The sequence below is a fragment of the Podarcis filfolensis genome (genome assembly GCF_964270895.1).
Source record: "Podarcis filfolensis genome assembly, chromosome: 4".
NCBI classification, from domain to species: Eukaryota; Metazoa; Chordata; class Lepidosauria; order Squamata; family Lacertidae; genus Podarcis; species Podarcis filfolensis.
The window spans coordinates 59,151,075-59,176,613 of record NC_139607.1 but is presented as its reverse complement, the minus strand read 5'-3'; the positions used below and the strand labels follow the sequence as shown (position 1 = coordinate 59,176,613).

At 40.4% G+C, this 25,539-nt stretch overlaps 1 protein-coding gene and 2 long non-coding RNA genes across 31 annotated transcripts in view; 1 reads left to right on the top strand and 2 right to left on the bottom strand.

The window, feature by feature from the left end:
• ROBO2 (roundabout guidance receptor 2) overlaps positions 1–25,539 on the bottom strand; it is a 794,080-nt gene that overhangs the window by 423,369 nt on the left and 345,172 nt on the right. For 3 of the 29 annotated variants that reach the window (XM_083611396.1, XM_083611379.1, XM_083611387.1), the window contains exon 1: positions 695–1,734. The exons of 23 other annotated variants lie outside the window; for them this stretch is intronic. In XM_083611396.1, coding sequence (XP_083467522.1) covers positions 695–749 — 55 coding nt within the window. In that variant the 5' untranslated portion in view covers positions 750–1,734. Of the gene's footprint in view, positions 1–694; positions 1,735–25,539 lie in introns of those variants that run through there. 3 more of the 29 variants (XM_083611397.1, XM_083611398.1, XM_083611388.1) reach the window with 2 other exon arrangements.
• Positions 2,076–6,191, bottom strand: LOC310761758. Its single transcript, XR_014547705.1, has 2 exons — positions 6,154–6,191; positions 2,076–2,257 (listed from the first exon to the last, which is right to left on the bottom strand). It is a non-coding gene; the product is annotated as an uncharacterized lncRNA (long non-coding RNA).
• Positions 6,287–25,539, top strand: part of LOC310761655 — a 51,228-nt gene continuing 31,975 nt past the window's right edge. Inside the window, exons 1-2 of the long non-coding RNA XR_014547638.1 lie at positions 6,287–6,337; positions 13,239–13,331. This is a non-coding gene — a long non-coding RNA (uncharacterized lncRNA). The remainder of the gene's footprint in view (positions 6,338–13,238; positions 13,332–25,539) is intronic.

The following is a 25,539-nucleotide window of genomic DNA, read 5'->3' as shown; positions in this document are numbered from 1 at the left end:
TAAGCAAGCTGAACAAAAGACAAACCCCTGCACAAGGGAGACTGCCTTTACAGAAGGGGAGACACCTACAGCACCTGTTCAAATTCCCCATTGTCTTTAAACAGTGGAAGCCTAGCTTCTCCCTGTGGCAGAAGCTGGCTGTGAGATTCTGCTGTACTGGGAGGCTTCCACAGACACGACCCTCTTTCACACTCCCTACTTTGTATACTTTCCACCTGACACATCTCACAGGCATAGTTATTTCACACCTTTTAGCGCATTCCACACATTACTGCATTTTTCTGCGTGCATTGCTTACAAATGGAGCAGCGAGAACCTCACGGTAGTAAATTTCCCATTCACCTCTCTTGAATCAGAAGCACAATTACCCCATTTAATCAGTCGATTTTCCACCTAAAAAGTTCAGCATGGGGTAAAAATAGAGCAACAGAAATCTGTTGGTGCGTCGAGATTTACCAGTGCAGCTGATTTCAATCTCCCTCTCTCTCTCATACACACACACACTTTACAGCTTATGTTAACTATTTTCCTACTAAGTTAGCAAAGAAGATTTGCTTTATTAATAGCATGTTCATATCCATCCCTTCCTTCCATCGTTCCATAGCCCATGCACATTATACAGGATTTCGAGCCCCAAAATCCAAGCGTGCTCTGCTCCAAAGAAATGACAGTAAAACACAACAGTTTAACTTACCATCAACTTGAAAAGAGACAAATCCAAGCAGCAGGAGTGGCGTCAGCAGCCCCATTTTAACATATTCAAAGGCAATCCAATTCCAGGGAGAGGGAGAAAAAAAATGGGGGGGGGGGGAAGTAGTCCCAAAAGTTGAGATTCTCCTACAACCTAAGGATACGTGGAAGGAGCCCGGAGAGCAGCGACGAGAAAGAGGCTTGAATGGGACACTTTGAGCTCCATGCAGATTAGCAGCGCGAGGGGGAGAGCGAGGGAGAAAGAGGGGGCACCGCTCCGGGCTCGGCGCGCTGGCTCCGCTTCCGAAATTCCCACCAATCCAGCGGAGGCAGAGGAATTGTTCAAGTGTGGCTAAGACTCTCCATTGCAATCCAGAGCCCGGGGATTTCTTCGGCAGACGAGAGAGACTTTGAAAGCAGATACGTTTCCTAGAAAGTGCGTCCCCTCCCGCCGCCACCACCTCGCTCAAAGTTCTCGGCGCTCTGAGGAAAAGGCGGGGAAGGAGGGAGCGAAATCATGGGCTTGGCTTAACTCTCCTGCTTCTCATTTTCTTCCTCTTCCAACCCCCCCCCCACCTCCTCAAAATCACTTCAAGCTGCGGAGTTGCTTCCCTTAACTTCCATAAGAGGGACGCCTGAGCAACATCTTGGCGCGCGAGCTCCTTCCTTCCTTCTCCACAGCACCCCCTCAAAAAAAAATTAAAATTAAAAAAAGGCAACCCAGCCACCCCTACCCTCAGCGCGGGAAGAAACTGCTTGGGGAGAATAAACTCCCAACGTGCCGCTGGGGCTGGAGGAAAGAGCGAGTGGCGGTGGGCACGGTTGTTGCTGCTGGCTGAGGCGGCCGCCGCTGCCGTGTAAACGCGCGCGGCGGTGAGCAAGGGCGGGGGGGGGGTGTCGCTCCCACTATGGAGGGAGTCGAGCGAGGCGGGAAGCGGCAGGCGCGGCGGGGTGTGTGCGCGCGCGCGAGGGAGAGGAGGGGAGAGAGCGCAGCACCCTGCTGCTAGAGCTCGCCCGGGCGGCCTCCCCACAGCCTGGGCTCGTTCTGCTCGTTGTGCTGCTGCTGTTGCTGCTGCTCTTCGTAGAGCAAACACGGAGGGGGGAAAAGGAGAGCCGGAATTGGAAGAGCTGGGGTGTGGATTAAAGCACTGTAAAACACCACACCCACTCTCATGTTCCCCTCAGGGATCGCGGTGGGAGGAAGGGGGGGGGGGAGAGAGAGAGACAGACACACACAACGTGAGGCAGCTGAAGGATTGAAGAGAAGATCGGGGGGGGGGCACAGAGCAGCGCTGCTTCTCTGCCCCCCCTCGCCCATCCCATTTCTCTCCCAAGCCCCCTTTTCCCTCTTTACTGTTGGCTATAGGTAACATTAACATGATTGCTTCTCACTGCTTCTCATTTAATGGGCAGGTAATTTTCTCGACGAGCGATTTCATGGAAGTCTCTTCCCTAATTATTCAGTCTTCCTCGCCTCTTCTCTCTCTCTCTGTCACAGGGAGGCCTTTGAAAGAAGACGGCAATTTCAACCTCTTCTTCTCACTTAGCTTTCATGTGCTGGTACTTTCTAAAAAGGGGAGGTGCAGGAAGGCGATCATGTTGCCTAATTCCAGGTGTGTAGTGATACGCAGCTGCTGCTTAGTAGGGAGAGAACTATGACATTCTGCACATGTTCAAAGACCCCTTCTCCCGGATTACTTGTAATATTTGTAGTTGCTTAAAGCCCACCCAGCCACTCAGGAGGACCACAGATGGCTAACAAAAAAAAAAAAAGGTATCAACTCCCTTTAAAAGTAAAATGCAGGCAAGTCAGCATTGCCTTATGCAAATACAAGTTACAGTGGTACCTCCAGTTACAAACGCTTCACGTTACAAACGCTTCAGGTTACAAACTCCACTAACCTAGAAGAGTTACCTCGAGTTGAGAACTTTGCCCCAGGATGAGAACGGAAATCGTGTGCCAGCAGCGCAGCGGCAGCAAGAGGCCCCATTAGCGAAAGCACGCCTCTAGTTAAGAACAGTTTCAGGTTAAGAACGGACCTCCAGAACGAATTAAGTACTTAACCCGAGGTACCGCTGTATACTTATTTACTCACACAAGTTCCAGTGTATATAGTCAGACCTACTCCTGTATATAGTCCAGTGTATACACTACTTCCAGTGTATATAGTCAGACATACTCCTGTATATAGTACAGTGTATACACTACTTCCAGTGTATATAGTCAGACCTACTCTAATACAAAGTTGCAGTTAGATTCCAGAATCCTGCCGCAAGCTGGGCTCTGTATATTATATGATGGGTGTACAACCAATTTATGCAACCCTCCTTCCAGTATAAACATGCCACATTGTGGCTGCCTGGAACATGTTTATACATGCAGATGCCCTATACCATATATGTGCACAGATCATAAGCAAGATTAAGGCCACAATTCTATGCATCTTTTTATGGGGAATAAGGCTCACTGAACACAGTGAGACTTCCGAGTAAGCATGAGTAGGACTGAGCTATCAGTTCAGTTCTTATTTGCACTGCCCTTGTGCATTGTGGCTTTCAAAATTGGGTTGACTTATTTATGTATACATATACACAGGTTATATGTATGTACTTATCAACACTGGTATTTTGTAGGATACCACTGTGGTAAGGGGGGAAGCCCCCCCCCCCAATGTAATTTCTGTTCCAGGATGACCACCCTATCCCACCTTGCTACCTGACAGAACTTACGGTGAGGTCTTGTACAAACAAAACATCATATTCCCAAACTAGTTTGAAATGTGCATTCTACCAAGAATGCAAATTGAGCAGAATTCTAGTTTCTGCATCTGTGAAAGCAATGATGTGATCAACTCTGCACATTCAGAAGAGTACATGCATGGAATTGACATAGAAGCCATTCACAAGCTCTTCAAGCAACTCTCTTACACACAGTAACGGTGGTTGCAACCCTTTCTTCATGTTTATGGAATGGTAAGCTAACCTGAACATGAGGAGCCCTTCTTCTGTGTTTTGCATTGTGCATAAATTAGCTGTAGTAAATTGGGATCAACCATATGCGTTTGTTTTGTTTGCTCTCTGTTTCCCTGACCTTTCATTTTTCGTGTTTTGACTAAAACAAAACACAACACAGAATATCACATCAATATTTTATAAACAACCCCGTGCTCTTCATTTCAACCTACCTAATTCCTTAAGGCCTTAGAAAGAACACCTTTACCACCTTCTTTCTAAACCGTTGAAGCCCTTACAATGTATGCAATCCAGGAAAAAGATAGAGTATATGGGGTCTCTCATGAGGTAAAAGGATGTCTACAGCGAGGGGTGTGGAGAGAGAGTTTTCCCTTTTCAGTTCAGCTAGGAGGAAAAAAATATATATATTCTGTGTGTAGGGGTGTTGGGGGGAAAGCATAACGAGAGAAGACAAATGAGACTGCACAAACTGAAGAATAAGCATAAAGAGGATGATCAAGTAAAGGAATAGCTGTATCAAAGGTGTATGTCTGAATACTTGCAATATCTTTAGTGTATAAAGTGCAGCTGAGGCTGTGAGTGATCACAAGAGTAGCTACTAGCTATTTGATGTTAGCACTGATGATTAGACAGGGGGTTAGACGAATATGCACAGGTCTGTAAGCCAAAAGCAATGTTAGATGGTGAATCTTTAGTTCCCCCTACTGGAATATAACAGGAAACAGCTGTTCTTGGTTTGTTATATAGCTAATCTTTTGTGTTTTGTTAAGACCACTTGTTTTGAACTTTCAACCTATTTCTCAAACACTGCTTGAAGTTGAAACGTGTGCATTTTGCTCATTATTCTTATTGATCGCTCAGAATTATTTAACATTGTTTTGCAGCCCATTGCAGTGTGTTTCTTAGAACTGAGTTAAATGGAATTTGCTCCCAGTAAATTTACTTGTAGCAAATCTAGGCTTTTAAAATTGTTGAATAAAAATTGTGGCTCAGGTTTTTGTTTTGTTTTTTGGTTTCTGATTTTCATAGCAGGTTGTTTGTGTTGTTCTATGTATAGTGCCTTTGAGAGAAGGGTTTCTATTTTTTTTTAAAAAAATACTTGCCAGTGTATTGAAATCATACACAATATACTGCACTTTGTGTATTTTATACAAATTACCTAAGTATAACATTTTAAAATAATATGAGTATGATTAGCATCCATATGGGAACTAAGTATAGATAATCAGCAAACTGAAATAAGCAATATCCAGAAATGTTGTCCCCCCCAAATATTATTTTCAGGTCAAATATATTTAATATTATTTGTTCTTTACACTAGATCTGTTAATGAAAGATTTAGACAAAGTGCAACCTAGATTTACAGTAATAACTATACAACAGCTATAGAAAGTGATATTGTAGATATATTTACAATATAATTCTTTCCATTTGCCTTCTCTATACAAGTTAGTCAATGTTTGCATAGCTGTACAACAGCTCCAAGCTTGTTTTATGTAAAACAGGAAACAATATTATTCTCTTTTCAAAATATGCCCCACAGATAAATATATTTCTAATACATCTAACAGACTTTTTCATATAGGAGGTTATAATTAAGGATAATGAGGGTGAGGTGATCAAAATAGCCCTCTTTGTTCATGTTCTTATGAATTAGCAATTCTGGCATATGCATAACAGAATGTGAAATATTAAGCAATATTTCTCTTGGATAGTAGACATTTCAAGGATTCAGTATATATGACAATTACTGCTTGTTTATTAATGTGCATTTTATAAAATGGTTATATAATGAAATAGCACCTTTGAACTTTTCAAATATGTTAATAGTACTTAGGAATGTATTCATTGTATGTCTTAATTAGAATAAACTGATTGAAATTAATAGATATGGCTAGCTTAGGTCATTAATTCCAATGGGCCTTTTTGAGTAAAACGTAATTCAAAACAATCCTTAGTATAGCTTCTACTTTGAAGAACACAAAAGCTATGATATGCACATCAATGTTGTGTTGCACAGACTTCGCAATTCAACATAGTGGTACAATTTGCACATCAGTGTAAACTGATATAGACTAAACAGAGAACCCATTACAAGCATGTGGACTATGAACACCTCAGCAGCATATGTTAGGGGTGTCCTGGTTTTTACTTTTTGAAATATGGCAACCGTAGCATTTGTACAAGAAGTTTGCAGAATGGAATCAAAAGGCATAGTTTCTTAACCATTTCTTGAAAATAGTCCTGTAATCACACTGATTTCATTTGGACGTACTTAAAATTATGAATCATTGAAAGCAGTGAGACTTCCTGGATATGACACTCTACCCTAAATGCTCTTGCCCCAACTGCAGATATAGAGAAATAAGATATATTGTGAGTGATGCACATGCTCAGAGACATTTCCTGTCATTTTTACTTCACATGTATCAAGACCTAAGTGATGATATGAAAAGAGATTCCCATTTACTTATTACATCTGTAACTCACCTTTCCTCTAAGGAACTCAGGTTTTACTCCCTGTGTTATTATCAACTGTGAGGTAGGATATATGGAGAGGCTGTGATTGGCCCAAGCCTACCCCAGTGAGCTTTATGGTTGCTAAGCTGCAATTCAGTGGTAAGCAAAGTCAAATGTAGACAGAAATACTGGACTAGGTTTTGTGAAGTGATACGTAAGTTCTGTTATTCATAGTTCTTTCCATGTAAAACAATTAAGCTCCTGTATGTCACTGTTGCTTTCATAGCTATATTTATGCAACCATATATTTGTTCACTTAATTTTAAGATTCCTTAGTGGTAATTCCTTAATTCCTTAGTTTATTGCCCAAGTGCTCTTCCATGAAGTTCCTGATTTATGAAGATGTCAGTTCATATGAATTCTTCCTACAATGCAGTTGCAATTCTAACAGCATTAGAGCTGCTGCTCTGCCTCTACTAGTGGACTGAATGCTCCCATCAAGCTATGGTTCTTTTTTCCAATATAATGCTGTCAACACTATTGTCATCAGTTATACATATCAGTGGATTATTAACAATATTATTTGTAGGACTTCTGTATTAGTTTTGTCTGAGAATGGCCTTGTCTCACTTCAGCAATAGAATTACATTTTGCATTGTCTCCAGAAATGCTTTCAAATTAGAATCGATGTGTTGGCCATACAATTTTTCACTGCCACTGTAATTCGGTTTTCTGCCTAAATTTTTTATATGACTTTATGATTTATCTTTTAAAAACTGTGATACTAAAAACAAGTGAAGGGAGAAATACTGTGTACCATGATTTGAACAAAACGTTTATTCTTCATGCAGGATACACAATTTATTTTCTATAGTAATATTTTTTATATTTGGCAGACAGGCAGATCCATGAGAGACTAGCCTGTTATATGTGTATGTTTAAGCTATTTGGCTTTTCTTTTTTAAAAAAACAGTCTAGGATAATCAAAGATTGTCAGTTATGGAGTAGTGAGATTATGAGTCCTCAAATTTTGTGAGTCTCAGTTGCACACAGCTGTAAATAAAGTGTAAAAGGAGAAGGGGTGTATGAAACTGGTGTGTGTTTGTATAGGAGGTAACTCAGTGTTAATGTATTAGCCAGTAAACCCAGTAAAGCTTCTAGGCAAAATGGACATGCAGGATATCTATTTAGTTTAAAAGGCAATGTGCAACTTAATTGAGAAATCTTTGTGTATAGCACCGTGGTAGCCAAATCTTCATAAAGTTTTATTTGGAAGTTACTCATTCTGACTGTAGCAGTCAAATTTACTACCATGGGAGGATATTTGGAATTGGATGAAAGCATAAAATGTTTTGTAAGTCTTATCTTACTTATCTTCACACAACGACCAATAAGATTGTGGTTTCAAGTAACTTTCTTAAGGTTATCCACTGAGTCTGTAGCTGATAAGGGAGTTGAACCCATATTGCCTGGGTGTGACAGTAGACAGGTCTGGCAGTAGACAGATTTTTGAATGTTGATTCAACAATGTGCCACCAGATTTTATTGGCTTCCAGGACGGGTCCTCAAGTTATATTTTCATACAGAGGTACAAAGCACATGCCTCTCATCAAATCTGAAGGACATGCATCTGTAAACCAAGATGTAACCCTTTTAAATACTCAGAAGTAAGAACTGTGAAAGGGTTGGCATTCTCAAAGGGCAGATCATCTTGTAAGAAACACACTTAATTTTACATATGTAAGTCCTTGACTTGAGGGAGAGGTACATGATTATCAGTCCACTGGTACTGTGGTGAGAAATGTCCTTCAGTTAAGAATTAGTTCAGAACTTTCACAGAAGTAAGCTACATTCTGGAAACATGATAGTCAGTGATGCCAAGAACAGCTAGCAAGATGCTGTTCTGGACGCATAAAGTCTCACAGCTTGAGGGGAAGCCTGCAATGTCATACATCCTAGAGCACCTGACTTGGAAATAAAAAAAGAACTGTAATCAGCCAGGTGGAGCAATCCAGTAAATTAAATTAACATTAAGATGAATCAAGAAAGCTACGCTGACTTCTGAAGGGAGATGAGATTTAAAGTTCTCTTAGCTGTTTGAAAATAAATGTATAAATTATGCTTGCTTAATTTCACAAATGGAAAAAATACCTCTTTGTTAATTACTGCTAAAATTAAAGAAACAAATCATTGAAGTAATCAGGAAGCCTATAACTATTTAAATGTAGGAAATTTCATTGCAAAATGGTACAATATATTTATTTCTCGGTGAGAAAAACACTAAAGGGGTTTTATTGTAATTTATTTATTACCTTTCATTTATATCCTTGGATGCCCTGTACAGTGACCTGTATTGAGGCAGAGACAGAAGTATAGTGTCCAGATCAAGGGAACTAATAGTACTGCTTGATTCTGCCTTGATTAGACCCCACCTGAAGTACTGTGGCCAGTTCTGGGCACCACGGTTTAAGAAGGGTATTGATAAGGTGGAACATATTCAAAGGAAGATTACCAAGATTATAAAGGGCCTGGAAACCAACCCTTATGAGGAACAATTGAGGGAGTTGGATATGTCTAGCCTGGAGAAAAGAAGACTGAGAGGTTATATGATAGCCATCTTCAAATATCTTCCAGGGACTGAAACTGCCTTGGTCATGCTGGTTGGTGATCTGCGGCAGGCTAGCGACAGAGGTAAAAGCTGTTTTCTGGTTCTGCTGGATCTCTGACTAGAGGTAGCCTAGTTAGATGGGTGGGATATAAGAAATTAATAACAACAATAGAAGTGCTCTAGAGGGTAGGACCTGAATCACTGAATTCAAAGAAAAGAGATCCAACTAAACATTTGGAAGCGTTGTTTGACAGTGGAACAGAATACCTCAGAACATGGTTGACTCTGTAGATATCAAGCCATATCTTCAGAGGAATTTGGCCACTCTCCAGGTGCCCGGCTTGATTCCATGTTGACCCCCCCCGTCAACGACTCCCGGCAAGACAAGGCGAGGTCTTTATCGGCCGATCCTTCTTCAAACGTGAAAGAAGAACACAGCCACTCCTCCTCCCTCACTCCCTGCCATCCCCAGGGAGGGGAAAGAGACAGACAGAAATGTATTTACATGCCTTTATTTCTGTCTTTCCTCAGTGCAGAGAACAACATGTCTGCACTCTCTGATACCCAGCTGCAGAGAGAGAATAACTCCACCCATGTACTTCCAGTACAGGGTCATGTGACACTCTGAGCTAACATCCGGCTCTCAGAGCACTTTACAGACTGTCCCTGGTTCCCACGGTACAATCCAATAACATCAGTTTCCTGTTTACCATTCCAGCCACCTGGAGCTCGCTTCTGCATTGCTCCTTTTTCGTAACATCCTCCCCCAAAAGAATCAATGCGTGTTGCGGCAAGCAAAGCGTGATCCAGAGAAGAAAACAAACAGTTGTTATACACATAACACTCCCCTGTTGTTTCAGTTCCACCCTTGGAACTACCCGCCACTGGTTTCCCCAGTGTACCTCTCTGGTTGTCTGGCTTCCAAGGAATGAGTGCATCTGCATTCCCTTGGCTAGCAACTCTCTGTTGTGTCTTTGTCTCTGACTTAGACACAGCTCCAACCTGTCCTCGGTTGTTTACAACAGCAACACATGCAACAGCTAAATTAGCATACTCTTCTGAGTACCTTCTGGGTGGTTCACCCTTTGTGACTCTCTCAGACCTGCGTATGAGGTGCTGATCCCCTCTGCTCACTGGTTCTGTCTCAGGACTCTTAGGAGAACCAGTTCCAACAGTAAACAGTGGTTCATCCTTCACCTGTGAAGGCCTATCCATTGTGTGAGACTTCCTCTCAATGACTGTGACAACTGAGCTCTCTGAGCTATCACTGTCGCTCTCAGTTCCACTGTACTCTGTGAAATCATCATCATCATCTGAATCGTCCTCTGTGGGAAATGTGTGTGCTATCACTCTCTCCTTTTCAGGAGCACTCTCTAGAAATTTTGTGAGAATCACCTGACCAGATTCAGACAAAATTACTCTGTAGAGACCCTTTTCATACCCCACAAAAATGCCTCTGGCATTCTTTACTCCACCTGGAGCTTCTGTCCTCACATGAGACCCAAAAACCCTGAAATGGGCAACAGAAGGTTTTCTCTGGAACAGTTTCTCAAAAGGAGAACTTCCCAACTCTTTCGAAACCTTTCTCACCCACGCATGACAAAACGACATGAGTGACTCCGCCCAGAACTCATGTGGCAGATGTGAACTAAGCAATTGCGCATTCATTCCCTTTTGCAATTCTTTGTTCACTTTTACACAAACACCCCTGTTCCACGCTTCCGCTGAAACAGCAATCTTGTGTCTGATCCCCTTCTTCTGCAGGAACCTCTGGAAATCCTGAAAAATCTGCTTCTTATCTGTCAAAAGACAATCAATGTTAGCATCATGCATGTCTTTAACCTTGTCACAAAACTCTTGAAACCTTTCCAAGGCTTCCTGTGGTTTCTTTAACACATAAACCCAGACAAAGTTAGAGAAATGATCCACACACACAAGATAAAATCTTGCATTGCCTCTAGATGGTTCTAGAGGACCAATCACATCAGCATACACCCGCTGAAACGCTCTGTCGACCCTGGCCACCTTCTTGGCGCTCGTTTTGGTCACACCTGCAAGAGAAATCAAGTTAGACTCAGAATTACATTCCATGTAATCACTTTGGTCAAAGTCCAACAAATATAGTCCACCTTTCTGTCTGGCAGAAAGATATAACTCTCCATCTTTGAAGATCTCGCAGCTCTTATCATCATAGGACAGTCTCAGTCCTTTCTTTGCAATCTGCGAAACACTCAGCAGATTGAACTTCAATTCAGGAACCAAGTAAACATTGTTTATTGTCAAGTTCAGACTCTTAAGATACACAGATCCAACCCCGGTCGCCTCCAGCTTCTGACCGTTGGCTTGTTCCACAGCGAAGCTTTGCTTCTTAAACGTCGAAAAGAGCCCTCTGTGCGGGGACATATGAAAATTACAGCCCGTATCGATTACAAAAGAGTGTCCAACATCTGGCGTGGTTCCTTTCGCCATCAGGGCCTTTGCAGGTGTCACCGAAGACTTGGTACGACCTTTGCCTGCTGCCTCAGGCTTTGCTGAGCGGCCCTTCGCTCCTTTCGGCTGGCGTGGCTTCTTGCAGTTCCGCTGAAGATGCCCAGTCTGTCCGCAATTGTAGCACTGTACAACGTTCAAAGCTACAGCATCCTTTCCAGTAGCCTCATCGGTGGGGGAATTAGAACTCCGTTCTTCCCTCCCCCTGTCCTTCACCTCCAGTGCAGCATGCCGGCTGTGTTCATCCTGAACCACGGCACTCAGGGGCACTCCCCCCTTCTTGGCATCCATGCTGAACTCAAGTCACAGCTCTGCACTCTCGAGCTAGTAAAATCCAAAAGCTGTTTTTCTGCCTCTCTCTCAGGCAGGCAAACTCCAAGCTGTCTGAAAGTCAAAACAACTTTCGCTTTCCCGGCTCTGACTGAGCCAGCCCCAGGTGTCAGTAGTTTTCCACTTACTGACTGTCGTTGCTTAGCAACCTTCCCCGGGACGGGAATCCTTATCTACCACAGGAATTTCTGGTATGCAAGCCTTTCTTTCAGAGCTGTTTTTATCCAAACGCAGCTCTCGTGAACCAGAGAATAAATCAATCTGCATTCACACTTTTAGCCCGATATTCAGCATACCTTTTTGGGGCTCCGTTGCTTGGAAAACACCCCCTCTTGGGGCCAGCCGTCTGTTCAGCTTCTGGCTGCAATTTCAGACGTTATCTTCTTTCCTTGGTGCAGAGGATGGCACACGATCCATCAACCTCTCACCTCTCATGCTGATTCCCATGGATCAGATAACCAGCAGCATCAGTTTCCTGTTTACCATTCCAGCCACCTGGAGCTCGCTTCTGCATTGCTCCTTTTTCGTAACAGACTCTCCTTCATTTAAGGTTTTTAAACATAGGTTAGATTTGTCAGCAATTATTTAGCTGTGATTCCTGTATTGCAAGTATTTGGGTTATATAACCCTTTGTGTCCTTTCCAACACTGCAATTCTATGATTATGGGTGGAGTTGTTTAGTTTTGCTCCATGTCCAAGAATTGTTGCAAAATTAATTCCTTATTAAATAAGTATTTACTTTCCTTGCAATATGCCATGTAACATCTGTGCAGACATCAGTAGAAACACTGGATCTTAATAAAGGTGGAAGCAGATCTGCAAACTGAAGGACTGGTTTCATGGAGGAGGCTGGAGGCCTGTCCATCATGCTGGCCAAGGCAGAATAGAGTGGTACTATTACTTCCCCTGATCTGGACACTACTTTTGTTGATACAGCCTAGAATTGCATGAGCTTTTTTGCTGCTGCATCTCACTGTTGACTCAGGTTAAGTTTGTTGTCAACTAAGACCCCTAGATCCTTTTCACATGTACACTTGTCAAGCCAGGTGTCCCCTAGCCTTTATTTGTGCATCTGATTATTTCTGCCTAATTGCAGAATCTTACATTTGTCCCTGTTGAAACTCATTTTTATTAGTTTTGGCCTAGTTCTTGAGTTTGTTAAGATCACATCTTTTGCAGTATCAGCTACCACTCCCAGTTTGGTATCATCTGCAAATTTGATGAGCATCACCTCTATTCCTTCATCCAGGTAATTCATAAAGCGCATACCAGCTATCCCTGGAACATATTTCAGGAAAAAAGCTGATCACTGTGAACTTATCTTTTGTCTTGTAACTCACACACTCTTGTTACTTCTGCTACAAATTTCCTTCTGTAGATTTCATGCCATGGAAAGGGCAATATGAGTAGTTCCACAAAACTTGGATACAAAAATCCAACCTTGCAGGGCGAATACCATCTGGGTTTGCAGAGCTGTCAGCCAGTGGTGGAAGATGCAGTCAGATTCTTGGCGTGGCAGTGCTGCTCAGCACAGATTACCCCCTATTTGCTTCCTATAGCATGTTAAGTGGGAACTCATTTCCTGCTATCTACTGCTACTGTGACTCCTGCTGCCATTATTCTCAAAGAGAAAGGATGTTTTAACTCCTGGGGCCTAGAAGTTTCATTATCGTTCCTTTATCTTTGCCAGCCCTTGCAGGCTACCAGTTACCTTATTTGTGGGAAATGATGAAGTCACTGGAGGGGAGTCTGGCCTTTGGCAGCAGCTGGACTGTGACTTCTGGTGAGTGTGCATGTTTTCCATCTCTTTGAGCTGGTGAGTAATGCGGCCAGGAGCCAAGTTTCTAGAACTGGCCAAGGCTTTATGCTAGTTCTTGTATTAGTACTGCCGGGCAGAAGCTTCCTCTTTTTGGTGGCCCCACACAATGATTGCGTTTAGTACATTTGTCAACCGCCCAGTCAATAAAGTCATCTGGCCAGTTTCTCACAGAGTTCAACTTAAGCATTTAAAATGTTTCTTAAAAAAACATCATTGTCTAAAAACCAGCACAGGCAGCATAAGAACATTTAAAACCCAGCAGAAATAATCTGTTCCAAGGGCAATAAAAAAGAGAGAAGAAAGGTCCTAAAAGTCCTAGGAGAATAAACAAAAAAGTATTGGTGTTGAAAGGATCTTAATGTAGGTGCCAAACTAGCCTCATTAGGGAGGGCATGCCATAATTGGGGAATTGTTCACCATGCAGATCACCCTGTTGGGTTAAGAGTCTTCACAGCAGCCTTGTAGGTTTGAATGATAGCTGGCAGTTGCATGGAGACTATCCAATCAAGCAGCCTTATACATTATTATGGCTACCATGTGGAGCTACTTCCAGAGGCTTCTGTTGTAAGACCGTCTTCATTTCTTCTGTCTCTTCTATGGAAGTCCGCCTACTTTTCTGCTTCCCCCTTCAACACCCATGCAAACAAACTCTGATATATAGACCAAAAAAATAAAAACCTTGCAACATCTATGTGTCTGATAGGCTTGCTTAAAGAAAAAATGTTTTAAGGAGATGCTGAAAAGTGAAGGCACCTGCCTGATGTCAATAGGCAATGAATTCCAAAGTGCTGCCATGTTAAAATATCAATTTCTCACAGATGCAGAATGACTATCATGTGGCACCTGTAACCGTGCCTGTGGCTTAGATTGAAGTGGCTGAGTGGACACATTGGGAATAAGGTGATCCCACAAGTATTACTGAAGGAGTTCATAGTTTACATATAATGAACATGGGCATAGCCAGGATTTATTGTGGGGGCAGGCTTTATGTTAGGGGAGGCAGAACTGAGTATCTGTGACACAACTGGTCAGTTAGTTAAGTATTTTTATCTATTTACTTGATTGGGGGACAGTTGCCCCCTTGCAACCCCCACCCTGCATCCTTGTTCAAGTAAGCAGAGGCATATGTTTGTAAAGTACAATATAATGTGTTGCATACTGCAGTTATGAGATTTTATACAACAAATGTTTACATCTGAATCCTGAAACACCGAAACTAACATTTCTTGTTAGTTTCGTCGCTTTGCCTTTGTATTACAAAGGGAAACAGGACTTAAAGGGCTGCTTAATAGTCTGGACCCATTAAGTGAATCAGGAGGAACCCTGTCACATGCACTTCAGGAACTTAAAGGAAGTGAGGAATATACTCTTCAGTGGCAAATGCATGCTTTAAGGGAATGCATGTCAATAAATCTGTAATTAGATATCTTTTAATACTTTTTATTGGGAGCCACTGCAATATTTCTAACTGTTAAATGTAGCAGTTCACATTGATCTGCACTTTTTAAAAATGTCAAAATGCAGTCACAGTGTCTACCGTAATATTCTGTAATGTTTCACTGAATTCTTATTTAACAGTCTCACCTAAATAATATCACATTCTGTAAGTGTTGTTTATGTGTGGTTAGGTAAGTAGACTTATTGCTTGATAATATGAAGCCAATTGTCACCAATTATCATTTGATAAACAATTACAAGCCAATGTAGTTAGATTCAGACTAGGAGTAAGCCCCATTGAATTCAGTGAGACTCGTTTCTGCATAAAAATGGTTAGGATTCTGCATAAACATGGCTAAGTAAATGTAGCTAAAAAGTTACTAAACAGCATCTCAACATCTGACTCATATTATGAATGTTTTAAATGTTAAGAATGCTATGCTCATCAAAAGCTGTTCCTACCATGTTACAACATTGGAGTGTCTATGTTCCCCTGAAGAGTGTGTGAAGATTGCATACTATGTTTCCATATGGCAAGAAAGGTGATTCACTATATTTAAGAACACATCACTTTACTTGGTTATATCCCACTGCACCAAGTTAAAAACAAAAAGTTAGAAACATGGACTTATCCTGCATACTGTTTGTGAAAAGTGTCTATATTCTGATCACTTTTCTAAAAACAGATCTTTCATCAAAAATTCAAATCTTACTGGAGCAGATTGATCTCTTTCTCAACATTCCAGGAAATGTATTCATTTCTACTCCTACAAGCCAATCTTTTAAAATATGTATAATTGATCATAATATTTCAAGAAAATGCTTATTTAAGCTATATCACTATGCAAAAGTAGACATTGTTCTTTGTTTACCCGTCATAAATAGCCATAAGGTAAAATTATTAAGAAGCAGTTGCAGTGAAAGGTAAAATAAGCCTCACTAGTCTCAGAGGTGTTCCAAAGCTTGAAGTAATTCCCAATAACATTTGCTTAATATTTCATGATTAAGTCATCAAAAAAACTGAGAGCTGGGAACCATTGCAGATAATACTCTTGTAGTCACCTTGACTTGTTAAATTTAAATTTGACAGTACTTGCCCTAGCACTTATTTTTGCTTTTTTTTTTGCACTTAGCACTTAATTAAGCTAAAATGTAACTGAAATAGTATAGTTTAAAGTTATATGCAGCTGGTGTGACACAGGAAAAAAGGGTCTGAATATAAATTAGTGATGGGAAGTATGTGTGTACAAGAAGACCATCTCACACTTGCTGTATTACAGCTATGCCATTCCTATATAGAAAAACCAAAACCTTCAAATCTACCCCATATGTATCCCAAGGAGTTGGTCAACGTGTGGGGTTCTGGAATGTTGAAATGTACAACTAAGTACCTTGGTAAATTGACCAAATCTGGCAAAGAGTAACACAACCACTTCAAGGAAGCAGGAAATAGGAGTCAAAGTTCTTGCCGGCCTCTCCACCTTTTTCTATATGCCAAACCATCAACTTTTTGAAATTACTGGTGCAGAGAATAGACTGATGCTACAGTATATTGGTGAACACATCTATGCATACACAAACACAAGCATCTATATTGACTAGAGGATGGATATGCAATCTCAGTGTGATACTGGCAGTGGATTCCATACAATGATATTACCTTAAATTGTACTATTAAAGACCATAAGAAGAGCCTGCTCGACCCATCTAGCCCAGCAACCTGTTCTCCTAGTGGCAAACCAGATGCCTATAGGAAGCCTGCAACCAGGAACTGTGTGCAGCAGCACTGTTCTCTTCTGCAGTTTCCAGCAAGTGGCATGCAAAAGCATACTGCCTTTGACAGTGGAGGTAAGACAAAGCCTTAAGGTTTAATGGTCACTGGTAGCCTCATCCTACATGAATTTATCTAATTTTATGTTAAATATGGCCACCACAGACTTTTGTGGGAACAAATTCCATAGTTAAACTATGTGCTGTGTGGAGGCATAGCTAGCTGCTCTGGCACCTGGAGTGGCGGGGGTGGGGTGAACCGCCCAGGGCGAGCGGCCCGGGGGGCGCCGCAACAAGCTGCCCACGGCATCAACCTGGCGTGCACAAGCCCCATGCCGTTTCGGGCAATGCAGGACCCCAAGCTGCCGTGTCACTCCCAGGAGAGATGCATGGCTCGGGTGCGCTGCAGGCGAGGCTTTGCGGTAAGTGCCACCCCTGGGGTGTGCCATTTTGTCACCCCCTTAGGGATGACACCCGGGGTGGACTGCACCCCCCTTTCTGTGCCCCTGTGTGAAGAAGTACTTTCTTTGGTTTGTTCTGAATCTTTCAACACTGAGTTTCATGGGATAACTGAGTACTAATGATATGAAAATTTTCATTTTCTCCATGGCATTCATCATTTCATACACTTCTATCATGTTACCCCTTACTTGCCTTTCCTCTAAACAGACTTTCCAGCATTTGATACCTTTAATCACAAACAAACACCCTTCCTGTCCCCTTGCCTAGCTGTTCTTTGAGATTTTTTTTGGGGGGGGTATACGATACAATTTTTATGTAACCCCAAGTACGAGATCATTTTTAGTAAACTCAACAATTACAAGATCATTTTATGAAACCCTTTAACTAAAAACAAGCAACCCCATTTCATATGTCAGTGTTGTATTGATTAGAGTCTCTCTTTTTTTAGCTGAACTATGTTAGCAGTGATGAAAATTACAAGAGGAAAGTGAAAGTAATTAATAGTTTCAGTGAAATCTCTAGAGGACATACTTACCATTTGTTCTGACAGACAGAAGTATATGACAATGCATGAAGACTGTCTCTCTCTACTCTAGAGGTGATGTCTGTAGAATAAAATTAAGGTGAAGCAGTGAGACTGTTAAGCAACAGGAATAATGCTGTATTTTAAACAGTAAAGAATCTTGTGGCACTTTAAAGACTAATGAATGTACTGTGGCATGAGTTTTCATAGTGTAGAGTCCACATCTTCAGATATAAGATAACTTCATCTTGTAACTAATGGATGTTCCTGGGTGCAATTTGAGAACCACCTCCTCCCATACCAGTCATCCACTTGTTCCTATCTGGTGGAGAGGCCCTTCTCTGTGTTCCACTTATGGTGAAAGCTGTTGTCCGTTACTAGAGGGAGTGGATATACCCAAGTTGCTTCATGAGGTTTGGCTGGCACTATCTCACTGTATTCTGCTGTCCGGTGAAGACCTTTCCATTCCCTCAGGCTTTTGTCAGGTATATAATATTTTGATTGGAATGATGTTTCTATCTCTTATGCCTGATTCTATTGCATTTTATTGATGCTGTGGTTTTGTGAATTTGTAATTTTAATTAGCGTAAGCTATCTTGACTGATGCGCAGACATCAGGGTGAAATGTCCTTATAAACAATTATACTATATTAATTGTTAGTCTTTCAAGATGTCACAACTTTCTTTGTTGTTTTTGGTACAACAGAGTAACATGGTTATTCCTCTGGAGATTGCTGTGTTTGTGAAGATTGTGTTGTGAAGAGACAGGAGAATGGTGGCCAGATTCAATGGTATAGAGCACACATAATTTTGTTCACTATTGAGGCATAAAGTTTAATTACACACACACACACACACACACACACACACACACACACACACCATCTGACTGGGTTGCCCCAGCCACCTTGGGCAGTTTCCAACAATGCTATACTGGTTTTTGCACAACTGAATGAGAATTATGATGTGAGAGCAGGCAAATAGAAGCTTTGCCTTCCTAACATAGATAAAGAATGTGGTAGTCATCTGAGTATTACTCAGAGTAGACCCACTAAGATTAATGAATCTTAGAAATGGCTGTTGCTTTTAATGGGTCCACCCAAGTTATCTACATTTAAAGAAAACTCAGCTGAAGATTATTTAGAGTTGGTACCTTCTGCCACAACAATGAAATAGGATTTATAAGTCAGAATGCATTTCACAACTGTAAATATGCTATAAGTAATGCATACTGGAGAATGTATGGCAGGACCACATATTTCAGGAATTTAGGATATTATTATGGAAAATAATAATTGACATATTGTAGGCTCAGAAAGGAAATGAAGCAGATTTTATTGGGTATTCTTCCTGGCTATCTATAAAGTACACTTTTAAACTATAAATTTATTCTCAGTGGCAACAATTGCTTATGCCAGCTATTGCAAATCAAATTTGGTATTGCATCATAAGGAATATCTGATAAGATGTGACATGCAGTGGAAATGGATAAATAACATTATTCTGGATGAGAGTATAGAAGAATGTAAAGTTTGTCAATATTTTCTGTATATTGGGTTTGTATGGTGATATTTTTAAAATCAATATGATTATAATAGAATATTTATTTATTAAATTTCTATTCCACACTTTTCCCCAAGAGAGTCCATGTATAGTATACTTTATAAATTGTGAGTTATGAAAGTGTACTTAGTATTTAATAAAACAAAAAATAAAAAAAATTAAAAACATAGTGGGCATTTTAAATATACCAAAAAATAAAATAGTGTGCTTTTTAGCTAAAAAATGCCATTTATTAGCTAAAAAACATGGCTTTTTTGTTTTTGTTTTTGCTACTGCCAGCACAACACATTTAAACATATTGTGTGACAAATGTCCTTAGAAAACAGTATTTGGTAATTTTAATTGCAATTTCAGTACTAAAATAAAATTATAATGTTTTATAATGTGGACAACTCTCTACACATTTTATAAGAGAGTTTCCACATGCAGTGGTAGTCCATTTTAATATGCATCACAGTACCTGGAATCCCTTGGTTTAAGATGGCATTTCTAGTGTGGTTTGAAATAGTCCCACAGTCCTATCACTTTCTTCTTCTTAATTGAATATATAGGCTGCTTTTCCATTTAGAGGCCCTCTAAACAGTTTATAACATCTTACTTAATTGACATTTATCCTAGACGCAACATTATCCATAAGGAAAACCTTTATGCAGACATATATTTTTGCATTGTTCTCTCACTCCCATGACAGAAAAGTCAGCATTTTCTGTAGCAAAATCCATGAGCATTAAAAAGAGGGGGGGGGGAGTTGGCAAACACATAAATGAAATCTACAAAGTACATTTTCAAAGCAGAGGTCCTAACCTCTAGCTGCCATTGATTAAGTGAGAACTGCTGAGGTAAAGCACTATGGAATACTTTGAAAATACAGATGAATAGAGCTGTCCAGTTAAAGAAACAAAAGGGGTAGTGTGAGCTAAATCAGTACTTCTCCATCCCCCAACCCAATAGTATCTAGATTGAAAGAAATCTGTGCTATTAATAATGTAATTTGCATGACACATTCATGTAAGCAAGAAAGCTTGTCAGGATATTTAATGATAACCCATTGAGCCATTTGTCATTCAGTGAAGTTTCTTGAATCAACAGGCTTTCTACTTAAAATACAACACACTCACCAAATGTACTTGTTCCTGGTTATCAGGAGTTTGCTGCACAAAATTTGGCAGTTTTATTTAAATATTTGTTGTTGCTTTTCTTTGCTTTACACACAGAGAGACACAGTTACTGGAGAATAATGGTCTCAATTATATTCAGCATAGAATGGTTTCTCGGGCAGTAGGTCCTAGAAAATACTCATGCCCAAGTTTGCTAAATTACATGCACCTGTCTGTGGGACGGAACTAGAAACGCTTACTCATCTAAATTTCTCCCCATAATTTGGAGAGTTCAGCTACTTAGGTCATCAGCTTGTGGGCTTCCTAAAGCCACCTGGTTGACTACTGTGGGAAATAGGATGTTAGATGAGAAAGGGCTTTGGTCCTTAGGCCATGGCTTTAAACGCCATTGATGATGGTAACCTTCTGGAGTGACTTTCCAAGTTGTGGGTGAGTGGCATTGCTTCCCTTTGGTTTCAGTACTACTTTGATGGGCATTTACAGAGGGTGATGCTTGGGGAGTGTTCTTCGGCCCCAAGGGAGCTTCAATGTGGAGTTCCTCAGGATTCATTTTTATCCACTATACTGTTAACATCTACATGAAAATGCTGAGTCGGGTCACCTGAAATTTGGAGTAAGTTGCCAGCAATATGCTGACTACAGAGCTCTAAATATCCTTACATCTGCAAGCGAGGCAGTGGATGTGCTGGACCATTGTCTTGCCTTGGTAATGGACTGGATAAGAGCCAACAAATTGAAACTCAATCCATATAAGAGTGAGGCACTGTTAGTGGGTGGTTCCCTAGACGGGATTGATGGGAGGTTGCTTGCCTTTGATGAGGTTACACTCCCTATGAAGGAGCTGGTACATAGCTTGGGGGTATTCCTGGATCCTTTCCTGTCACTTGAGGCTCAGGTGGCCTTGGTGGTGGTGAGTGCCTTCATCAGCTTCGGCTGGTGGCCCAGCTGACCCCTATGTGGACAGGGATATCCTAATTTCTGTTGTCTATGCTCAGATTACTGCAATGTATTATATGCACATGGACTGCCTCTGAAGATGGTTTGGAAGAATTGGGTGGCCAGGTTGCTCACTGGGGCAAGACAAGTTTGAGCATATTACACTGATCCTGGCACAGCTGTACTGGCTCTAAATTAATTTCTGGACCCAAATCAAAGTGCTGATTTTGACCTATAAATGGTTCAGGACCACAATACTTCAGGGACAGCCTCTCCCCATATGGACCAACCTAGACCCTGCGATCATCATCTTAGGCAACAGGTTGGCAACATGACAACAGGCCTTTTCTGCAGTAGGTTCCAGTTCATGGAATGCTCTCCACAGGGAGACTTGCCTGGCACCTTCATTACATATCTTTAGTTGTCAGGTGAAAATGTTTCTCTAGACCCAAGTGCTCGGCTGATTAACACTTATGGACTTTTAAATGTGTTTGTGGGAGGAAGTTTATTGGTTTGTTTTTGTTTTATTACGCATTTTGTATTTTTATGTTGTAAGCCACCCTATGATCTTTAGACGAAGGGCGGTATAAATATTAAATAAATAAAAATAATAAAATAACAGTGGAATTATGAATGTAAAGCTGTTGTCTGTGTACTGATCAAGCCAATATTTATCTGAAAGAGTGGACAACATTCTACCTGCAAAAAGTGGAAGACACCTAACAGCACAAAGATAGCAAGAAGAAGACATTTTCCCTAAAGGATCATGATTGGTATCCATGGCTGTGAACACTGTAATATTCTGCTGACCTTAACTTGGCCTAGTTTCCACTAAAAGATAATATTTCCCATTGACTACATAAGACAAATTTCAATTGTTAAATGAGATTTGCAACATATTTTCTTTTTCCATAAACCTGATACTGGAAATACTTGAAAAAGCATTTTAGCCTGCTAAACTTAAACTAAACACAAATCGCTATACAGTATAAGCACAGCAATTGCTTTCTAAGTTTCTACTGCCACTAACATACCAGTTAGAAACCTTCAAATTCCATTCTATATGCATTGTCTGTGTTTCTCTCCTTACCATATAAATGAAAAGATTATGTAAGAGTCTGTGTTTAATCTTCACCAATGTCTGTTAAACACTGCAGGAAAAGAAACCATTTTTCTTGAAACAAGAAGGTCATTGACCTAGATCACATAAACCTCCCATCTACAATGTCAACAGAAAAATCTGTGTGGAAGGCTTGAAAGTACTATTTGTCCATGTAAATGTAAAGGCATGCCCTCCTTTTATCTGTATGTTTTCCATGCTCACTGCTATGTGAACATCTGATTAGAAGCTTTTGAAAATAAGCTGACTGTAATTATGGGGCATAAAACTCCCATACCGAGGTTAATGCTTCCCAAAATATAGGCAAAATACAAATCTAGCTGGAAATCTCATTTATTTCATAATTCAGTTTCAGTGTCTTTCCTCATAGATTTAAAACATTCCTATGCTTGTGGAGAATGATGAATCCACTCTTAAGGTATCAACATCTAAAGAATCAGCAATAGCAATTGTACATATTAATTGGGAAACAAAATGGCATATCCCATTTATTGTTTCTTTCAAAATAAGTAGATGCTTTTATCTGGTTGAACAAATTAATTGCCTCACTCTTTCATTGGCCATTGCAGTACTCATAAAATACAACTAGACTAGACATTCCTGATATCTGATGTATCTGATGGGACGCTGCATTGCTGACCATGAAAACTTCATTCAACAAAATTCACAGCATTGGGCAATGGTAACACTTCAGACTATAAATGTTGTTGACTATCAAAAGAATCCCACAAATTTTACTTTGATCTACTCTGGTAAGAATTCTGGGGTGGAGGATCTAAAAAATAGCTAGTTTATTGGTGTCCTCTCGTCTCATTGGTCTGAGGGATGGAACAGCTTTGCAAGAATGAAACATACACCTCCAAACTTGAGGAAGATACTAAGACTGGGAGAGGCAAGGGACAGTGCCTTCATGACTGAGAGGTCTATTCGCAATCAGAGTGAATAAATCTACCTAGGAAGTGAATGCTTTTAAGATCTCCCAAGTCAACTTTAGAGGTACCTAGCACAAAGGCTCCTGTCAGATTTTTTTATTTTGGGGGTAGATGAAGGAAATGGACTGAAATATCTCACAAAACACTCAGGGAGATTTAACAGATTCCTTTTTCACCCACCACCAAACTGTAATGGCTAACCTTGCAAGACAGCCAATTCAGATAGCCTTCTGAAATTTGGCAGAATTCATGCCCTCTGAAGGGATGTTTTTGCCTGCAAAATTAATTAAATCTACCAAAAAATTAAAAAGGTATATGTGATACCTTTTGGGGTGAGAGAGAATAAGTGTTTAGAGGGTTTCAGCAAAAAAAAGCCCCTGAACTTATATACCAGTAATTTGAAGTGGCTAGTATGTCTCTAAATTTAATTCACATTTGTCAAAATGAAAAAAAGCGATAGGCAACTGAAAATTTCTCAGTAGTACATGTGGATGGAGAAAGGGATTCAAATAGCTTCTGAATTGTTCCAAGCCAAATCAAGCTAATTTACAAAGTGTTGAATGGGATCTGAACCAAATCATGTGGTTGATACACATGCCTATCATCCAGATCATCATTTCCAAATAGGGGTTTCTTTCAACATGACCCACAAAGGTGTAGAACCCTCATGCTGTGACCTTCTGCTAAGCACTTCAAGTTGCTCACATAAGCCTTGACTTAGCTGACACTATTTTTGCAATTCAGTCTATGGATCTGTCTAGAGCACTGGCTGGTCTTGTTGAATACATTTCAGTTTTTGCAGACTGAGGACATGGACAATATATTTGTGGCCTACTATCTGTTTTCTGTCTCTGGCCTTCCTGGCTTATAGCATCCAGTAAGAGAATTGAATTGACTGCCTGGATCCAGGAGATTATTAATGCCTCCTTGCAAAAGAAGGCATTCCTGTACAAAATGAGTTCTTAGATGAGATTGGTTATCTATTTCCATTTCAATCTGGCTTCAGGGATGGTTTTGGAACTGAAATAACTTTGGTTTGTGTTTTTTCAATTACATGATCATGTACACAAATGGCTTGTCACACAGAGACAACCACCCATGTGGACAGATTTTTTAAAGTGCATATACTGGCAGTAAGTTACCTAGGAAAGGTTCCCTTCTCGTAACAAGCAAGTGTTTCTTGCCAATACAAGAACACAGATGTAGATGAGGACAACAAGCTTGGATCAGACGTTTAAGGATAATTTTAAAAACTGGTATTTCTTTTTAATAAAATGGGGCAGAAATCCCAGGAGAAGCTAAAAGTCAAAATAGTTGATATGAATGCAGAACATAAGGTTATTAGTAAATTTAACTTGTGTACAGGATGCTTCTAGAGATAAAATGAAAATAAGGAACAACTTGAAAACTGTCAGCAATGATTTATATTTATATATAGGGGAAATAGATGCAAAACCACTGTTTTCAATTTACCTTGGGTTTTTATGATGTTCAGAGTGTAAGGACTTTAAAAAAAAAAGAGCAATGGGAATAATAGCCCAAACACATGTTCTTTGTAAGTGATCAAGATCTCTGGAGGGCAGTGCATTCAAATTGGAGATGTTATCTAACTAAAGCAAAAGTCATAAAAGCATGAAATTTGTAATTGACTCAATTTATTCAGTTTATTAGTGGCATAGACCTCCGTTTGAATTAATATTACCCATTCCAAGTGGGGGGTGACATGGTGTATCATGACACAAATTACTGCCTGCTCACATTACTGTACTTCAAGTCACCCATATCTACCAATTAGACTAGCTCTAAGCTAATATGGATGTTTTCAATACTTCTCTTTTATTGGCAGTAAAATGTGACTAGCTCCTTGCCCATGCAATCTAGTAGTATCATATTTGTTTTAAGCAGCAGTTAATTGTCTCAGTTATGTTGACATCACTTTGCTCCTAGGCTACTCGGTTGTGTGGTTCACATTTTCCTATGTATTATTTGGGGTACCCCAAACGTTTCCCTTGTGCATGAATATATTCCAGTAATCTTCAGCATCTTGCCTACCACTGCAACACTGTAATGTCACATTGTGACAGATTGATAGTTTTGAAGGAATTCAGACAACCTGAAGTTCTAAACAATATCTGTTCATTAAATATGTATTCAAAGTTTAAAAGATGTTTTAAAAATGGAGGGATGTGCATGCAATTGCTCCCTGTTCTTCTAACTTCCATTTCCCTCTTCCCTGGACCACAGATACTCCTACTGCAGAGGTCACCAACCTTTTTTGAATAGTGGACACATTGGAGAGAATGCTGGGGTG